The sequence below is a fragment of the Hypanus sabinus genome, chromosome 13 (assembly GCF_030144855.1).
Source record: "Hypanus sabinus isolate sHypSab1 chromosome 13, sHypSab1.hap1, whole genome shotgun sequence".
Classification (NCBI taxonomy): Eukaryota; Metazoa; Chordata; class Chondrichthyes; order Myliobatiformes; family Dasyatidae; genus Hypanus; species Hypanus sabinus.
In genome coordinates, this window is record NC_082718.1 from 17,766,846 (window position 1) to 17,786,457 (window position 19,612).

The 19,612-nt window shown below is 39.8% G+C and overlaps 1 protein-coding gene across 4 annotated transcripts in view; it reads right to left on the reverse strand.

The window, feature by feature from the left end:
- gsap (gamma-secretase activating protein) overlaps positions 1–19,612 on the reverse strand; it is a 108,309-nt gene that overhangs the window by 19,068 nt on the left and 69,629 nt on the right. For 3 of the 4 annotated variants that reach the window (XM_059987220.1, XM_059987221.1, XM_059987219.1), the window contains 7 exons: positions 15,881–15,976; positions 14,911–14,981; positions 12,814–12,914; positions 6,696–6,815; positions 4,468–4,529; positions 3,919–4,023; positions 2,977–3,073 (listed from right to left, as the gene is read on the reverse strand). In XM_059987220.1, the coding sequence (XP_059843203.1) occupies positions 2,977–3,073; positions 3,919–4,023; positions 4,468–4,529; positions 6,696–6,815; positions 12,814–12,914; positions 14,911–14,981; positions 15,881–15,976 (652 nt within the window). The remainder of the gene's footprint in view (positions 1–2,976; positions 3,074–3,918; positions 4,024–4,467; positions 4,530–6,695; positions 6,816–12,813; positions 12,915–14,910; positions 14,982–15,880; positions 15,977–19,612) is intronic. The other variant, XM_059987222.1, reaches the window with a different exon arrangement.

A 19,612-nucleotide genomic window follows, 5' to 3' on the forward strand; every position in this document is an offset into this window, starting at 1 on the left:
AATTGCATTTAAGTGCTCAGCCCAGCACAGGTCCTCTGAAATAGTAACACCTAGGAATTTAAAGTTGCTGACCCTCTCTACCATTGATCCTCCAATGAAGACTTCTCATGGGCCTTTAGTTTCCCTCTCCTGAAACCTATAATCAGTCCTTTGGTCTTGCTGACATTAAGTAAGAGGTTGTTGTTAAGACACCACTCAGCCAGATTTTCAAACTCCCTTCTAAATGCTGATTCACCACCACATTCATCGGCCCACAAGAGGTGTCACAGGCAAACTTGAACATGGCATTGGAGCTGTGCTTAGCCACACAGTCATAAGTGTAAAGAGAGTAGAGCAGAGGGCTAAGCACATGGCCTTGCGGTGCACCTGTGCTGATGGACTTCGTGCAAGAGATGTTGCCAATTCGAACTGACTGCCATCTACAAGTGAAGAAATCCAGGATGCAATTGCACAAGGAAGTACTGAGGCCACGGTCTTGAAGCTCATTAATTAGTTTTGAATGCTGAGCTGTAGTCAATAAAAAGCATCCTGAGTTGTGCACCTCTACTGTCCAGATGTTCCAGGGTTGAGTGAAGAGCCAATGAAGCAGCATGTGCTGTGGACTTGTTGCTCCGGGAGGCAAATTTGAGCAGATCCAAATTAACTTTCGAGCAAGAGCTGATATATTTTACCACCAATCTCTCAAAACAATTCATCACTGTGGATGTAAGTGCAACTGGGCAATAGTCATTGAGGCAGCTCACCACGTTCTTCTTGGGCACCGGTATGATTGCAGCCTGCTTCAAGCAGGTGGGTATCACACATTGAGGGAGCAAGAGGTTAATGAACACACCAGCCAGTTGATTGGCACAGGTCTTTAGTACATGGCCAAATACCCCATCCAGAACGGACACCTCTTCTGGGTTCACTCTCCTGAAGGCAGTCCACAAGTCGTCTTCAGAGACTGAAATCATGTGGGAGTTCGCCATGGTTCCTCCAAGTACTGACAATCAAAGCCTTCCGATGCTTAAGTTTCCTATTGTGGAGGAGTCCAGGACCAGACAGCACACCTCAGAATTGAGAGACGTCAATTTAAAACAGAGTTGAGTAAATATTTCTTTAGCCAGAGGGTGGTGAATCTCCATGGAACTCATTGCCACAGACAGTTGTGCTGGCAAAGCCATTGGGTATATTTAAAGTGGAGATAGATCGATTCTTGATTGACCAGGGTGTTAAGAGTTACGTGGAGAAGGCAGGAGAATGGGGTTGAGAGGGATTACAAATCAGCCATGATGGAATGGCAGAGTAGATTCAATGGGCTGAATTGACTAATTCTGCTCCTATGCCTTTAGGTCTAATAGCCTAAGTATACCCAATGATTTAGCCTCCACAGTTGGCTGTGTCAATGAATTTCACAAATCCACAACTCTCTAGCTAAAGAAATTCCTCCTCATCTCTGTTCTAAAAGGACATCTGATCCTAGACGCTCCCACTGTTGGAAACATTCAGGCTGTCACTAGATACAACAGTTGGAAGTTTGGCCAGAGAAATTCACTTGGAGTTTAACATGAACAAGTGTGAAGTGATGTACTTTGGGAGGGCAATTGCAAGAGGAATGTACACAGAGAGCAGCAGGACCTATGAAAACACTGATGTACAGAGAGATCTTGGGATGCAAGTCTGCAGCTCCCTGAGAGTGGCTATACACTTTCAGAGTGGTAAAGAAGGCATATAAGAAGTTTGCCAGGCTGGAGAATTGGGCAAACTTGGCTTGTTTTCTCTGGAATATGAGCGATCTTGTAGATATATAATGTTACATAGCATACTTTTCCCCAGAACAGAGAAATCTACAGCACATTTCCGTCCCTTTGGCTAGCAGTGTTGTGCCAACTATGTAAGTACTCTAGGATTTCACTACCGCATAGCCCGCTGTTTTTCTAAGCTCCATGTAACTATCTAAGACCCTATTGTATCTGCCTCTACCACCTTGACTGGCAGTGCATTCCACACACCCACCACTTTGTGTGAAAAACTTACCTCTGACATCACCCCAAGCACCTTAAAACTTTGCCCCCTCGTGTTAGCCATTTCAATGGAATGGAAATGTAAACTTCTAAAAGGCGTAGGTTTAAGGTGAGATGAAATTTTAAAGGAGAGTTGAAAGAGAGTTTTTGTTTGTTTTACACAGATAGCAGGAGGTGGTTGGAACACACGATCAAGGGGGTGACCGACGCAGATACAACAGCAACATTTAAGGCACATGAACAAGCAGTGGATAGAGGAATGTGGACCATGTTCAAGCAGATGGGATTAGTTTCAATTGCTATCATGTTTGGCAGACATTCTTTGTTCTCTGTGTAGAGAACACACTAATCGTTCTGACTTTGTTTATATACACCTAATATAGTTGAAACACATGACAATGCAATCATTGGTTCCAAGTAAGCTGTGAAACATTTATTTTTCATAAATATTAAACTAGCAAGAGCTAATTAACAGTATTGGACAAGTACTCCAAGGTTTGTATATGTGCTTAAACAGAGGAAGAAAGTAATGTTGCTTTGTGAATGGTGTCGCCTAGTAAAATTAAACATTCTACAGAAAGGACACCACCAACTTCTCATCTGCTACCCAGTACATGTTCCTCAACTGCCAAAGAAAATAAGAGAAACAATTCACAGGAACATAATGGCCTAGAATTTGCAGTCAGCTGAAAAGGGGCTTGACAGTGTTCTCAAAATGTTGCCCACAGAACTCTCATGATGAATGGCAGCTGAACAAATTTCCAAAGCAGCTGTCACTTGGTCTGATGACAGTGAATGTGGGTAATTTCACTACCATCATTGTTGCAACATTTGAGCCTGGATGAAGTAGCACTGCAGATCACAGAACTATTATAAATACTCATCCACCATTACTAAAACAAACAAAATAAATTCTTTGCATTCCTGAACATCAGAAAGCAAAACCAGACCAAAGCCAACCAATTTTACTTGCCTTGATCTTCCAGTTCTGTTAATGCTTTTGCCAGGTAAGCCAGTGGCAAAAATTCAGACTCATATGCTGTCTGTTCCCTAAAAGGATTTCTTGATGTCTACAAAAACATACAGGCAAAAATTACTACATTAGCCGAAGATGTGGCAAAGAACTGTATTATGATTTAAAGAAATATCAAAATTACTGTTCAGGTAAGTGATCCCAAAAGTAAATGGCTTCTACATATCTAATTTTCCAACCACATCATTACAGTACTTCCTCAATAAAGTACATCCTACATGTGCCTGAAGTTGGCTGCAGTCAAGAAAACTTGACAATTCTGCCATTTTTCACTTATTTCTGTTACTGATTAGGCCTTATGCTGTTAAGTTCCTTGTCTAACAGTTAATTTAAAAGAAATGAAAGTTTCAGTTCAACCAAATATATTAACCCAAGAATTGATTCATTTTGTAGCAGCTATAAATTTGAAAGAAATCAATACCACAAATATATAAAGACTATAAAATTCATGAAGATAAATATACCACATATGGTCCACTACATTTACTGTTGGTATTTTATGAAAGCTTAAAGCACCTCCAAATGAAAAGCTGTGTTGGACAGTGCTTGGCCCAGTATTATTGACCCTCTGAATTTCCAAGTCCCATATGACACACTGCAATGAATAGAAACCACAAACAGCTGTACACCCACGCTTCTGAATCAAAGCTGTCAGCAAAAATCAAGCAATCTGGAAAGAAGAAATGACTGTTCAGTTGAACATGTATTTTGGGGCTCTCTTCAAAAAGGAGGGAAAAAATAAGTTCCTAGAAATGCCAGGAAGCCCAGTCCAGGGAAAGGGAAGTAGGTGGATGAGAAAATTAATGGAACTGATGAGGCTGGTGGGTGATGTCAGTATAAGTAAGTAGATAACAAGAGATATTTATAGGCTTTGCCACACACCTGTTGAGTGGAAAGTTTCTTCAGAAGTGTTTCTACATACTTCCTAGCAACATGCGACAAACTGACCGGATGGTCCCATAGACAACAGACCTTCTGCTCAATGATCTATAAAAGTGAACATATCACCAATTCAAAATCAAGTATTAAACCAAAGCTTTTTACAGCACTTCAACAAAACTTTCCAAAACAAAATCCAAGTGTAAAAAGTCCAGAGTTTGTAAATCGGTCCAGAAAACCTCTCTGGCCTTTTAACTGAACTTTAACATTTTGTCTTTGTTCTGAAAGGTATTTATCCACCCATCCTAACACATTCTGGAACATTACTAAATAATCTACTCTCACTGGTAACCACGTCAATGAGAAAGATTCAGAAAATGTATGTACTGTATACCGGTAGTTTTAATTAAAGCAGGTATATTAACAGCCATTGTAACGGATGTGCTTTACTTTTTTCATTTAGTATTCTGTGAAATATTTGAAAACACCAATTGTTGAGGAGAGTCAGGAATAAATAAGTGAAGAGAATACGTCTCTGTGAACACCACCCACCTCTGGAATTCTTGCTACAATACTAAATTTGAATCTTTCATTTACTTCAGAATCATCAAGTTCTGAAAGCAAGAAAATACACTAATTAAAATTAACACTTCCACCAAACATTTGTAATATTTTTCTTTACGAAAAGCAGCATATTCCACCTAAGAGATTTAAAACAGAATCAGCTCCCATTTCCAGGAACTGCATTTCTTTTGAAATGTTCCGCCCCCAACCACAACTATTATTAGATCTCAAACCAGTCACATAATAAAGTGCAATGAAAACGAAACATGCAAAAGGAAATATAATGATTTTGTAACAGAGCAACGCCTTTGTAAAAAAATTTTACAAAATTTGAGATATTACAATCTAAACATACAAATAGCAAATGGTGACTTAAATACAAAAAAAACTAATCTGGGGAGAGACCAGGCAAGTTGATGTGGACTCAGGGACTACATAGCCTCCTCCTTATAGAAACATAGAAAATAGGTGCAGGAGTAGGCCATTCGGCCCTTTGAGCCTGCACCGTCATTCAGTATGATCATGGCTGATCATCCAACTCAGAACCCTGTACCTGCTTTCTCTCCATACCCCCTGATCCCTTTAGCCACAAGGGCCATATCTAACTTCCTCTTAAATATAGCCAATGAGCTGGCCTCAACTGTTTTCTGTGGCAGAGAATTCCACAGATTCACCACCCTCTGTGTGAAGAAGTTTTTCCTCATCTCGGTCCTAAAAGGCTTCCCCTTTATCCTTAAACTGTGACCCCTCGTTCTGGACTTCCCCAACATCGGAAACAATCTTCCTGCATCTAGCCTGTCCAATCCCTTTAGAATTTTATATGTTTCAACAAGATCCCCCCTCAATCTTCTAAATTCCAGTGAGTATAAGCCTAGTTGATCCAGTCTTTCTTCATATGAAAGTCCTGCCTTCCCAGGAATCAATCTGGTGAACATTTTTTGTACTCCCTCTATGGCAAGAATGTCTTTCCTCAGATTAGGGGACCAAAACTGCAGACAATATTCTAGGTGCAGTCTCACCAAGGCCTTGTACAACTGCAGTAAAACCTCCCTGCTCCTGTACTCAAATCCTTTTGCTATGAATGCCAACATACCATTTGCCTTTTTCTCCGCCTGCTGTACCTGCATGCCTACCTTCAATGACTGGTGTATAATGAGACCCAGGTCTTGTTGCACCTCCCCTTTTCCTAATCGGCCACCATTCAGATAATAATCTGTTTTCCTGTTCTTGCAACCAAAGTGGATAACCTCACATTTATCCACATTAAATTGCATCTGCCATGAATTTGCCCACTCACCTAACCTATCCAAGTCACCCTGCATCCTCTTAGCATCTTCCTCACAGCTAACATCGCTGCCCAGCTTCGTGTCATCTGCAAACTTGGAGATACTGCATTTAATTCCCTCGTCTAAATCATTAATATATATTGTAAATAACTGGGGTCCTGAGTTGTAAAGTTCCACAACTACTTGGGAATGCAGGGAATATAATGGCAGCAGATGAATATATGGCATTTCATCTAAACAAAATAATTAACTTGCATAAATAAAAGGATCCAATTTTAAGAAATCAACTGTAGGCCTGACAAGGAACAATTTACAAAAACACAGCAAAAAAAAATTAACATGAAAGTAGCATCCTTTCAGACACACTAAGTATCAACTACAGGTAATCCTTCTATTACGGCTGTTCAGTTCGAAATTCACATGTCATGACCCAAAAATTTGAGATACAGAATAAAATTCATTCTCCTGGAATTTAAGTGAATTACGTGTAAGTATATGAAATCAAAAGATATAGGAACAGAATTAGGCCATTAAATCCATCTGGTCTGCTTTGACATTTAATCACTTTTACCTGGTTAAATATATTCCAATATGTTTTAACTATCAGCAGTTACCAGAGATTAGAAGTTCAAAAGTCTGTACAGTCATTAACAACTGGCAAGTTGTCAAAGACTATCAAGACGTTCTGAAGATAGGGTATCAGTGGATGCCTGTTGGATGCAGAAGACCAACTTACTCAAATCTCTGCGTCCAGAAAACAAAGCTGCAGTCAGGTGAGAAGCACAGGCCGTGGGGTTTGTGTCTGAGCTGGTCCAGCCCAATCTGATCATCATTTACAAGAAACAAACAATATCCTCTTTGAGCATACAGTTACAAAACAGTAATGTTTCCTATACATAGTTTATTTAGCCCTGAAATTATTATTTTTACCTTCAAGTAACATGGTAACAAACTGCTCGGTTGGATGCAACACTCCAATATCAATATAATGTAGGAGGGAATGCAAAGGAAGGCAACGTGCACCAAGGATTATGTGAATTGTGTAATAACCTGTCATAAAATAAAAAGGGAACTTATCCATTGGAAATAGCCAAAGAGGAAGGAAATCAACATTTACTATCAAACACATTTTCCACTTCTTAACAAAGCCCTTTATTGTCAACATTTATACAATAAGTCTCAATAAATGTTTTTATCCTCCAGGAATGAAACCCTCACTAAAGTAGCAGAACCAAGGCTAACCAGAGCATTAAAAGCAGCAGCCTTGCCGTTGCCAGATGCAATACGTCTGGTAACTTAAGAGTCATCAAAGGACGATCACAATATTGATGAAAAGGAACAAGTTTTTTTATTAAACTCATGTATGGATTTGCAAGGTGAGGACAGCTGTCAAAAGGAGATAGTGAGCTGATGTACTAAGGCTTTTCACTCCAATTAATTGTAAAAATGCCATCCCCTTCTCTCAATTCCTCCGCCTCTGCCATATCAGCTCTCAGGATGAGGCTTTTCATTCCATAACGAAGGAGATGTTCTCCTTCCTCAAAGAAGGGGGCTTCCCTTCCTCCATTATCAACATTGTCCTCAACCATCTCTCTCCCATTTTGCATGTCTGCTCTCACCCCACCAGGGATAGGGATCCTCTTGTCCTCACCCACCAGCCTCCATGTCCAACACATTCAATGTAACTGCTGTCAACTCCAACGGGATCCCACCACCAAGCACATCTTTCCCTCCCCCTCACTTTCTGCTTTCCGCAGGGATTGCTCCCTATGCGACTCCCTTGTCTATTCATCCCTCCCCATTGATAGCCCTCTTGGCACTTACCCTTGCAAGTGGAACAAGTGCTACAACTGCCCCTACATCTCCTCTCACTACCATTCAAGGCCTTAAACTGTCCTTCCAGGTGAGGTGATACCTCACCTGTGAGTCTGTTGGGGTCAGCTATTGTATCCAGTGCTCCCAGTGTGGCCTCTTGTATATCAGTGAGACCTGACGTAGATTCAGAGTCAGCTTTACCGAGCACCTACGCTCTGTCTGCCAGAAAAAGGGTATCTCCCAGTGGCTACCCATTTTAATTCCGCTTTCCATTCTCATGTGTCAGTCCATGGCCTCCTCTACTGTCGCAATGAGGCCACACTCAGGTTGGAGAAACACCACCATATATTCCGTCTGGGTAGCCTCCAACCTGATGGCATAAACATCAATTTCTCAAACTTCTGGTAATACCCCCACCTCCTTCTCTATTCCCCATTCCCATTTCCCTCTCTCACCTCATCTCCTTGCCTGCCCATCACCTCCCTCAGGTGCTCCTCCCCCTTATTTTCTTTCATGGCCTTCTCTTCTCTCCTAGATTTCCCCTTCTCCAGCCCTGTATCTCTTTCACTAATCAACTTCCCAGCTCTTTATTTCACCTGTTACGAACCCTGTAACTGGGTTTCTTGCCTGCAAAGATAGGAGTATCCGTTGGAGTCTGATGATACTATTTTTAACAGTATTTATTAGTAAAAATACACAAAAATAACATCAATGCAAATATACAGATAATATACTTCATCAATACTAAACCTAAAAGTGCGGGTATAATAATAATCAATAAGAGAAAAGCTCTATCGTTGTCTAGGGGTTAATGAATTGTCCGATGGAAATATAAAGTTCAGTTCAGTTCATGCAGGCTGCAGTAGTTGTGGGTCGCGGTACTGCAATTGTTGGGAGAGAGAGAGAGAGAAAGCAGTAACAGCTATTGACTTGCCGACTTTCCTTTACGATCTTGATACGTCAATGCGTTGTTGTTGTGGCCATTCACGTATGACCCCTCCGTCCTTTAGCTAGACTGTTCTTCCGTGGTGGACTCGTCACCCACGCAAGGGTGGACACACACACAAGCCCCCACTGGTCTCGTAACATCTCTCCTGGTGCATCTGAGGGGTGTTTCCCCAGACCTTACTTTTATCCCCACTCACGGGGTCTCAGGAGTCAATCAGGTTGGGATGATGCAACCCATCAACAAGACCACTCTGATTGCCCCTGAGGGGTTTCAATGAATAGAACAGTACTCAATACACAATTCCTTCTCCAAGAGACAATAGCAGTAATCAGTGGTTCTATTCCGCTTTTGTTAGGAGGAGACATTCCACTCTTTGTGTATCCCTGCATTGTCTCTCTCTCATTAACTGACATGAGCTGTGTATCTCTCTCATTTCCTTGGTATCAGACCCAAAATAATAGCGATGTTGCGATTCTCAAAGGGGGGGGGGGTGTCTTTGCACCCTTCTGCCCATCAGAGTTGCTCCTCATTCGTAACACACCCTTCCCGGTTTCACCTATCTCCCTGTATTTTTCCCTCTCCTCCCCACCCCCCAGCCCTTTTACTCTGACTCATCTTTTTCCTCCAGTCCTGCTGAAGGGTCTCAGCCCGAAGTGTCGACTGTACTCTTTTCCATAGACACTGCTCAGCCTGCTGAGTTCCTCCAGCATTTTGTGTGTTGCTTGGATTTCCAGCATCTGCAAACTTTCTCTTATTTGTGAACCACTGCAATGTCTCAGGAGGATACTCACAAAGCATTTTGTAAAGTGGGTCATAGAGAAGTACAATACAGAAACGAGCTCTTCTGCCCATCTAGTCCATACTGAAACCATTTAAACTGCCTACTCCCATTGAGCAGCCCTGGGATCAAAGCCCTCCATACCCCTACTATTCATGTACTGTACCCATCCAAACTTCTCTTAAATGTTGAAATTGAGCTTGCATGCACCACAACCCTCTTAATGAAGAACTTTCCCCTCATGTTCTCCTTAAACTTTTCACCTTTCACCCTTAACCCATGACCTCTGATTGTAGTCTCACCAAAACTCAGCCTGCTTGCATTTATCCTAGCTATACCCCTTGTAATTTTGTACATCTCTATCAAATCTCCTCCTAATCTACTATGTTCTAAAGAGTGCAGTCCTAACCTATTCAATCTTTTTTTATAACTCAGATCTTCCAGGCCTGGCAATAACCTTGTAAATTTTCTCAGCGCTCATTCAAGCTGGTTTACAACTTTCCAGTAGGTAGGTGACCAAATCTGCAAACCATACTGCAAATTAAGCCTCACCAATGTTTTATACAACTTCAACATAACATCCTTCTCCTGGACTCAATAATTTGATTTATGACGACCAATATGCAAAAGCTTTCTTTACAAACCTATGTACCTGTGATGCCACATTCAATGAATTATGGACCTGTATTCCCAAATCCCTTTGTTCTACGACACTCCTATGTGTCCTAGTGTTCACTGTGTAAGATCTACCCTGGTTGGTCCTACCAAAGAGAACACCTTGCACTTGTCTGTATTAAATTCCATCTGCCATTTTTCCAGCTGATGCAGATCCCTCTGCAAGCCATGATAGCCTTCCTCACTGTCCACTACACCCCAATCTTGTTGTCATTCAAAAATTTGCTGATCCAGTTAAACACATTAACATTGAGATCACTGATATAGATGACAAACATCAAAGGACCCAGCACTGATCCCTGTGGCACATCACTAGTCACAGACCTCCAGTCAGAGAGGCAACCCTCTCCTACTACTACTCTCCGGCTTCTCCCACAAACCAATGTCTAATCTAACTTTCTACCTCATCTTGAATGCCAAGCAACTGAACTTTCTTGACCAGCCTCCCATGCGGGACCTTGTCAAATGCCTTACTAAAGTCCATGTACCACTGCCTTGCCTTCATCCACTTTCCTGGAAACGTCCTCGAAAAATCTATAAGATTGGTTAGCCGTGACCTACCAAACACGAAGCCATGCTGAGTATCCTTAATCAGTCCATGTCTATCCAAATACTTATACACCCAGTCTATTAGAACACCTTCCAATAACTTTCCCACTACTGATATCAGACTCACTGGCCTACAATTTTCTGGATAACATTTACAGCCTTTCTTAACCAGCAAAACAACATTGGCTACTCTCCAATCCTCTGGTACTTCACTTGTCACTAAGGATGTTTCAGACATCTCTGCTGGGGCCCCTGCAATATCTGCACTAAGGTCCAAGGGAATACCTTGTCAGGCCCTGGAGATTTATCCACCCTGGTTTTCCTCAGGATAGCAAAACTTCCTCCTTTGTAAACCATATGGGATCCATGAAGTTGATGCCAGAGTTCCAAGATTTATACCCAACCGTGATGAGGTTTATCTTCACATCAGGATGGTATGTGACTTGAAGAGGAGCTAGCAAGTGATAAATAAATCTGCTGCCTTACCCAATTAGCTAGTAGAAGTCAAAATAGCTTTTGAGAAAAAGCTTTGGCAAGCTGGTGCAGTACATTTTATTGGCAGATAAAACTATATTTAGGATATTGACTCGTAATCCAATCACATGGGCTACTTTCACAAGAATGCTGTCAAGCTCCTGAGTATTTAATAAGCTGAATTCTGGCAAGTGGGAGAGAATACCAGCAAACCATTAATTTGTGACATGTAAAAAAAAACATAGAACAGTACAGCGCAATAGGCCCTTCAGCCCATAATGTTGTGCCTACCTTTTACCTTCCGCATGATCAATGGAGTAATGAAAAGGCTTTTGGGAATCAAGAAATGAGTCCCTTTCATCAAATATGAATAGCAGACTTGTACTAAGTGTAAAAAAAAAATGACCATCACAGCTTTTTTCAATTATGGAAAGCTGGAAGGGGATTAGCAAAACCATTTCTAATAAAAAGAGACAGGAATAAATAAGAGACAGAGGAAACCATTTTTTTTCTTTCAATGGGTAGCTAAAATAACACGGGGGTAATAGAAAAATAGTAGGTAATATAAGAATGCAGGAGTTAAAAATCATTATTACTAAGAAAAATAATTGGCAAAGTAAAACTAAAAGTTAACAAATAATCTACATTCTGAGATTTTTGAAGAAGTAGTTGTTGTTTTGATCACAAAATCAAGGGAATAAGCCCAATTCCCACCTCCCCCCCATATCGTTTTCATGCTAAGCATATTGGTTTATATGATACAGAGAATTGTCAAAAACAGCTGGCATTTATTTAACACCATCAATAGAACAACACATTCCAAAGCATTTCACAAGCAGAAGAAAAAAAACTGGCAATAAACCATGAGATATTAAACTGATTATTAAAAGCTTTTGTCAAGGCAATAGGCTCAGGATGCATCTTAAAAGAGAAGGGTGACGAAGTGTGTATGTCAGGGAGGAGGGGGGGAAATGGGGGCTGATTAAAAAAATCATAGCACAGTTATATTGCTTTATTATGCTGAGATTCTTAAACAGATTGAGGCACGAGGTAAATAACTGCACACTACCCTAAGACAGCAATTAAGTGCAATACCAAATTAAATATGCTTCCTCTCAATTTAAAACCAGCCCTTAAGTATTTCCAAGCAAGTAAAGGATGATTAGATAATGCAAGTAGCTACTAATCTACCTCTGTAATAATATAACAACGTGATACGTCAGCATCTTATCAGCTAATCTTTTAAAAACTGAACATAATCAAAGATCCCACTTACCCTATTCTCTCTTCACCCACCTCCCACTGGGAACAAACTCCTGAAAGCACGTACCACCTTGCTCAACGGGGTTAAGACAAATTCATGACCTCAATCTACCTCGTAAGCCCTTGTACCTTATTGTCCGCCTGCACCTCACTCTCCCTAAAGGTAACGCTTTATTCTTCATTCTGTTACTGTTTTTACCTTGCACCACGTCAATCTGCTGCTGCATTGAAATGATGGCATGCAAAACGAAGTTTTCACTGTACCTCAGTACATGCAACAATAATAAACCAATTTACAAATTTCACTAAAATCCAAAGACAATGAACTGATTATAACATTAACCACTAATGACATTATAATGAGTAGATTGTTTTCTTTTTTTAAAAAAATCTTTATTTCTAGGATGTAATTCTAAAATGATTACAGGAATTACCTTTGTGTACCCCATTTTATTTTTCAACTGCTCCTAGCCTGGATTCCTATAAAAGTAAATCACACAGTCTTTCTGATCGTGACTAATTCTGCTTCTCTATCAATTAGTTACCTGGTGGAAGAGGCAGAGAAAGTCCTTCAACAGCTTGCAAAATATAAATCATCATATGGAACACAACAAATTCTCCAGAATTTATCTTCTCTCTGTTGGACCTACAGGAAACCAGCCAATAGTTACATCATAAGATTCAATGAACTGTGAAGGCAATTCAACTTTGGCAGTAGCCCATATGAATATTGGCATAAAACCAGCCCATTGAGCACGCCACACAGTTTACCATGTAAAGGGAAAATGTAATCAGACATGCTAATTGGGCATCTGATTAGGAATCATCTCTTTAAACCCCTGCTTAAGTTCATCCCCAGTACTAGCACAAAAAATAAGCTATGTATTAAATTTCACTTCCAAGGCTTTTTGATTACAAAAGTGATATTTTTTTTGGAAGGACCAACTTCCTCAATCTCATATAAAAGGATCTGGAGCAAATCAAACAGTAACTTGGGCCTGTTCCATTCAATAAGTTCTAAGCTGGTTTGATCTTGGCTCCAATTTGCTGCTTGATCCTGCTCCCTTATAGATCAATCTAACTTGGTCTTGAATACATGCAATAATTCGTCCTCCATAGTTCTGGCTAGAGAGGTGTAAAGATTTACAACCCTCAGAAGTTCTTTCTTTATAGAGTCACAGAGCCATTCAGTGGGCCGGCTGGTGGTGTGGTGGCATCAGCACTGGACTTCAAGGCAGATGGTCCTGAGTTCAAACCCAGCCAGCTCCCAAACTAGGCTGCAGCTGTATCTGCACAGAAAAAAGGCATGGCACTCTAACATACCTTGCCATGAAAAACCAGAGAGGTCACGAAGAGTCGGACTTAATGACTGAACAACGACAAGATCCATATAACACAGAAACAAGTCCTTTGGCTCACCAAGTCTGAACCATTCCCCAAGCACCCACTTACACCTCTCCTACACTAGTACATTTTTAAAAATTCTCTCCACATTCCAATCAAATTCTGTCACATTTGCACCAACCCACACGAGAGGAAACCGAGTTGATCACATTAAACCCAGGTGGCTGCAGCTGTGAGATAACTGCATTACTGTGCAGCCCAATTGAAATGGGTAACCCCTGAGTATAAAACTGAGTCACCTAATTATTTATTTATTGAGATATTGTGTGGAACAAGCCAGACTGCCCAGCAAACCCCCAACTTAACCCTAGTCTAATTTACAATGACCAATCAACCTACCAACTGGCAAGTCTTTGGGCTGTAGGAGGAAACCATGGTATCTGGAGGAAATCCGCGCAGTGACGGGGGAGAACGTACAAACTCCTTACAGGCAGTGGCAGGAGTTGAACCTGGGTTGTCTGTGCTGTAAGCTGTTGCCATTCGAGTTTTGCAATAACCACACCTCCACCCCCACCACAAAGAAGCACATCTTTCCATCGTCAGACCATCAAGAATCTTATTTCTCCAATAAGATCAACTCTCATTCTGCCAAAGAACAATGTCTAAAGGCCCAGACTTTTAAACCATACCTCAAGCAAACCTTAAATCCCTAGTATCTATTCAACAATGGATCTTTTCTAAATTGTTAACTATCAAAGGATATCCCTCTATAACTAAGATCAGAACAACACACAGCACTCTAGCTCTGACTGCACCAATAATTTGCCCATTCCTTATTTATAGAGCACTCTAATTATGTTTCACCAATACCCTGTCTATTCCTTTTATTATAAAACACCAGTACTTGTCTCCCTCACCTTTATAATACAAATTAACAAGCCAAAGTTAGTGAACAATACAACTGTTAAACTGTCCTAACCACTTATCTAATGCTAAAACCCCTTCAAAATATTAGAAAATTAACAAAATTTGCTCACCTTCCAATATGTTATGGTTGAGCTTTGCTTTTACCCTGGACTCACGTGGAGTTGGAAGGAAAAATCTGCGTAACACTGACACAGCTGCAGTGTTCGATTTTAACATCTCATGGCTAAAATCCCACTTTTTAAGGGAAACCCAAATCATAATCATATAATAAATTTGATATTCAATTACTTTCCCCATAATTGTTGTAATAAATAAAATTAATATGCACACAGTGATGAAAATTATTTTACTTCAAAGCAATCATCACTTACAAACATAGAGTGTGGATACTGAGGCCACAGGTTTTCCATATTGTATTCACAATCGTCTGTATGCATTCAAGCTAAATGAAAGTAACAAATTATTTTTAGATTCCTGTCATTATTTTCAACAAGACTATACACATATAACCCTCATTTCCTTCACCCCCAAAATAAAAACTATTTGGCCAAAGCTAACAACGTAACTGTCCTAACTTTTTATTGATTGGCTAAACTCCATTCAAAACATTTTTAAAAAAAATCAAAATTAGATCATCTTTGAATTTTGCTGACCTTCCAATATACAATAATCTCCTGTGCTTCCCACAAGAGTCATCTGATGCTGGATTCTGGAGCAAAAAAAAATACTGCTGGAAAAACTCAGCAAGCAAAATTCATCTCTGGGGACAAAGGGATGGACATTGTTTGGAGTCCTACATCAGGCCCAATACACTGTTGACGAGCAAGAGGACTTTAAAGAAAGCATACCTTGAAAAGAATTCACTAATTCCTATATGGTACACTTAACACTGACATCCAAGGTCAATTTTCTAGGCATAAGAAGTTTTTCTTCCCTTAAATTTCAAAAATTCAGCATGATTTTCAATTAAACCAGCTAAGAAATTACGTAAGTTTGGTTGTTAAAGCAACATTTTAGTTAAGTCCAACTGCTGGTCCTTATAGGAGCATTTCATTCCAGGGGTAGCAGTGACACGGACCGAAGAATTCACCCCACATGTGTTCTTTACATTGTTTTGTCACTCCAGCTGCTAACTCTAAAGTAGCAAACAATTAAACTGTGTTAACAGTGACATCACACATAAATTTCCTAATTATACAGGGCTTTTCTCCACAGATGCTACCCGATCTGCAGAGTATCTCTTTTCTCCCCCCTCAGATTTCCAGCATCAGTATTTTTCTCTTTGGATTACTGTCCAATTATAATTAAACCAGAGTTAAAAGATAAGAAAATATCACTAACCAAATTCACAATGTAGTTATTAACTATCACATCAATCTTTTTCTTTCCGAGAGAATGAACATATTTTAGTAGATATTCTTTCAGCTTTTCACCCACCTTTAGGAATAAAAAAAAATTAACACCATTATTTTTCATTATCTTTTCTATATTCAACATGTAAAGACTCCAATTAAATACTTTGTCATCTTATAATCAAAACAGTGAACAGTTCAATATGAATTCTTAGTAATAGTCCAATACTTTTAAATCAACTTTCAGAAGGACTTTGACAGGGTACTGCATCAAGATGCTAACCAAGATTAGAGCTCATCATATACTGGAATGGGTATTAGACTGGCTGAATGGCAGGAGGAAAAGAGTGGGAATAAAGGGGTCCTTTTCTGGTTAGCCGTCGGTGACTAGTTGTGTTCCTCAGCTGTTGTTGTTAGGACCATTTCTTTAATCCTATACATCAATAATCTGGATACCAGAACTTGATGGCTTTGTGGCCAAGTTTGCAAATGATACAAAGATTGGCGGAGGGGCAGGTAGTGTTGAGGAAGCAGAGGACTCAAGGCAGATTACAAGGATGAGCAAGGAAGTGGCAAATGGAACATTATGTGGGTAAGTGTATGGTCGTGGACTTGAATGAAAGGAATAAAGACGTAGATGACTTCCTAAACAAGAGAAAATTCAGAAATCAGAGAAGCAAAGGGAGATGAGAGTCCTCAGGCAGGATTCCCTGAAGGTTACCTTACAGGACGTGTTGGTGGTAAAGAAGGTGAATGCAACGCTATCATTAATTTTGAGAGGACTAGAACATAAAAGTAAGGGTGAAATGCCGAGGCTTTGTAAGCCATAGGTCAGATCGCACTTGGGAGTATTGTGAGCAATTTTGGGTCCCAGGATGAGTTGGTATTGGAGAGGCCCCAGAGGATATTCATAAGAATGAATCCAGGAATGAAATATATGAAGAATGTTTGATGGCTTTGACCCTGTACTCATTAGAATTTAGAAGAATGAGGTGGGGATCTCATCGAAACCTACTGAATATTGTAAAGCTTAGATACAATGGACATGGGACACCGCCTCAGAATAGAGGGATGTCGCTTTAGAACAGAGATGAGATATTTCTTTAGCCAGGAGCTGGTGAATCTGTGGAACTCATTGCACAGACAGCTGTGGAGGCCAATTTATAGGGCATATTTAAAGTGTTGGCTGATAGGTTATTGATTAGTGAGGACATTAAAGGTTACAGAGAATACAGGAGAATGGGGTTGAGAGGGAACATAAATCAGCCCTGAGGCCTAATTCTGTCCATATGTCTTATGGCCTTTTGGAATTCTATATACTTATTTTAAAAATACTTTTTTCTCAATCTGCCATGCACATATGCTCTGGATCCTTCTGTTCTCATATTTTTCATGGAATGATGCCCTTCGTATATGTTGATAAAGTCTGAAACCTGGACAAGGTTGCCGGGGAAAGGAAGACAAAGTTCTTCATGCAGATACTAAGGGGGGAGACCACAGATCAAATAGGACCTCAAAGATACTAATTTTCAGTTTGCTCTTGATACCATGAACAAATATAAAAGGGGCATATTGCTGTTAAATGTGTAGCTGGAGAGAATGGCATGAGGGGGGGATTCTTGGGATCTCGGCCATTTCTGAGGAAGGTAGGACCATTGTAGTTCAGCGGAGATGGGTCTTAATAAGGCCGCAATGAAGATCCTCTTAAGCAGGTTAGCTGGTATGACAGAGCAGGTTTTAAACTAGCCTGTCAAGTGATTTAAAGTGGCAAAATGGTCCAGCTTGTAAAGCCATGGAGACTTGGGTTCAACTTCAGATGCTGATCGTTTGCAAAGCGCAGGAAGAATGGGGTTAAGGTGGTTGATGTTCAGCCTCTGGGAAGATCCCACATGGCAAGATGGGCAAAAATATAAAAAGGCTGTAGGATTCTAGAGAAAGTAGTGAACTTAATCAAAAATTGGTTAATGGACATTTTGGAAACACAAAAACCATTGACACTGGGATTCCACAGGGCTTACTTAGTCTCCCCTGACTTTCCTTTGAAATATACATTACTGACCAAGGCCGGAATGAAGGAGAATAATAAAGATGTCTGCAGAGTAGTTAAAACAAAAACAATCACTGTGTGGTTGACAGTGAGAAGGAAAGCTTTAGAACAGAAGATATGATGGCCTGATCAGCTGGATAGAAAACCAACACAGAGAGCTTATTCCAGAAAGAATACATTTTTGGATGTCCAAGCTAATAAATAAACAAGACAGTATGTCACAATAAAAATATGGATATCAAGTGGTATGAAGCAGCAGAGACCTTGGAGTTTTAACCTATAGATGTATAAAGGAAGCAAATGTCAATAAAATGCTGAAAATGACTCAGTGAATGTCTCCATTTATTAGGCAAAGATTAAGAACTGGCAGGTTATGCTGAGACCCTGATGATGCCTCATTCTGACTGCTGCAGATATATTTAGTCATTGCATTTCAGGAAAAATGCGATTACACTAAACTGTTATAGACTGCATTGGAGCCAGAGTAACAATCATCTTGTTCTCTTTTACTTTTGTGTACTGGAAATGACATTAACCAATCTTCAATCTTGAATTCTCAGATTTAATTGCATACAAAAATTGAGTTATTTCTCATTAGAAAAGAAAAAGCCAATGGGGACTTAATCCAGAATAATGCAATTATGAGCGATCCAAAAGTGGTCAAAAAGAAAGGCACGCATTTAAATTAATTGGTAGAAGGGCAAGTGAGAAAATTATTTTTCCTCCAGCGATGCAAGGTTCCGAAGGGGTGGCAAAGATAGATACAGAAATACTCTTCACATTTAAAAAGTAGTTAGATAAATAACTGCGGAGATCTGATCTGCCTGGCTCTGAACACAGTGACAGCAGATGCCAAACAGCCTCCTCCCAAGTCACAAGGTTTCTCTGAATCTAAAGCAAGCAAACACACAGACTTGAAAAAGGCCAAAGCTTCTTGGCACCAATTTCTCCATGATGTGATCATCTGGGAAGCAATGGGAGCATAACTCTTAATTCAGAATTCCCTAGCTAACAAACTCAACAATCCAGTATGAACTTTATTTACCTATGTATTTGCTATGAAAATTAACATACTCTTCCATTTAACAATGAAGAATGATTGGGTGAATAAGTACAGCATTTTTGCACAATATAAATATATTTGGAAACACTTATTTTGATGCTAATGTAAAATGGTAATTAATGCTAGTTTTAAATGGGCAGATGATCACCAAGTATTTCATATATTAGGATTGTACTTGCAAGTGCATACAATAATATTGCAGTGAATTAACAAAATATTAGAACTACTCTAACCAAAACACCTGCAATTTCTGTAACCTTGCATGAAATCAAAAGATTCTGTATCAGTGAAACTCTTAGATACACCCAGGAATATATGTAACTCTGCAAAAAGTTTGTGACCACCTGTACTGGAGCAGGAGATTAAAGTTAATCTGATGATCAAAAGCAAATAAAGTCGATGTGTTTCAGTTATAATAATAATTGTTTTAATATTGTTACCTTAAGATAAACCATAAATTTAGAATGTGATAGTGAAGGAGAGGGAAGGTCAGCCAAGTTGTAATGTAATGTGATCAAGTTCAAATCCATAAATGATCTTTGTTACTGATGTACGAGGGGTGATTGATAAGTTTGTGCCCTAAGATAGAAGGAGTCAATTTGAGAAAACCT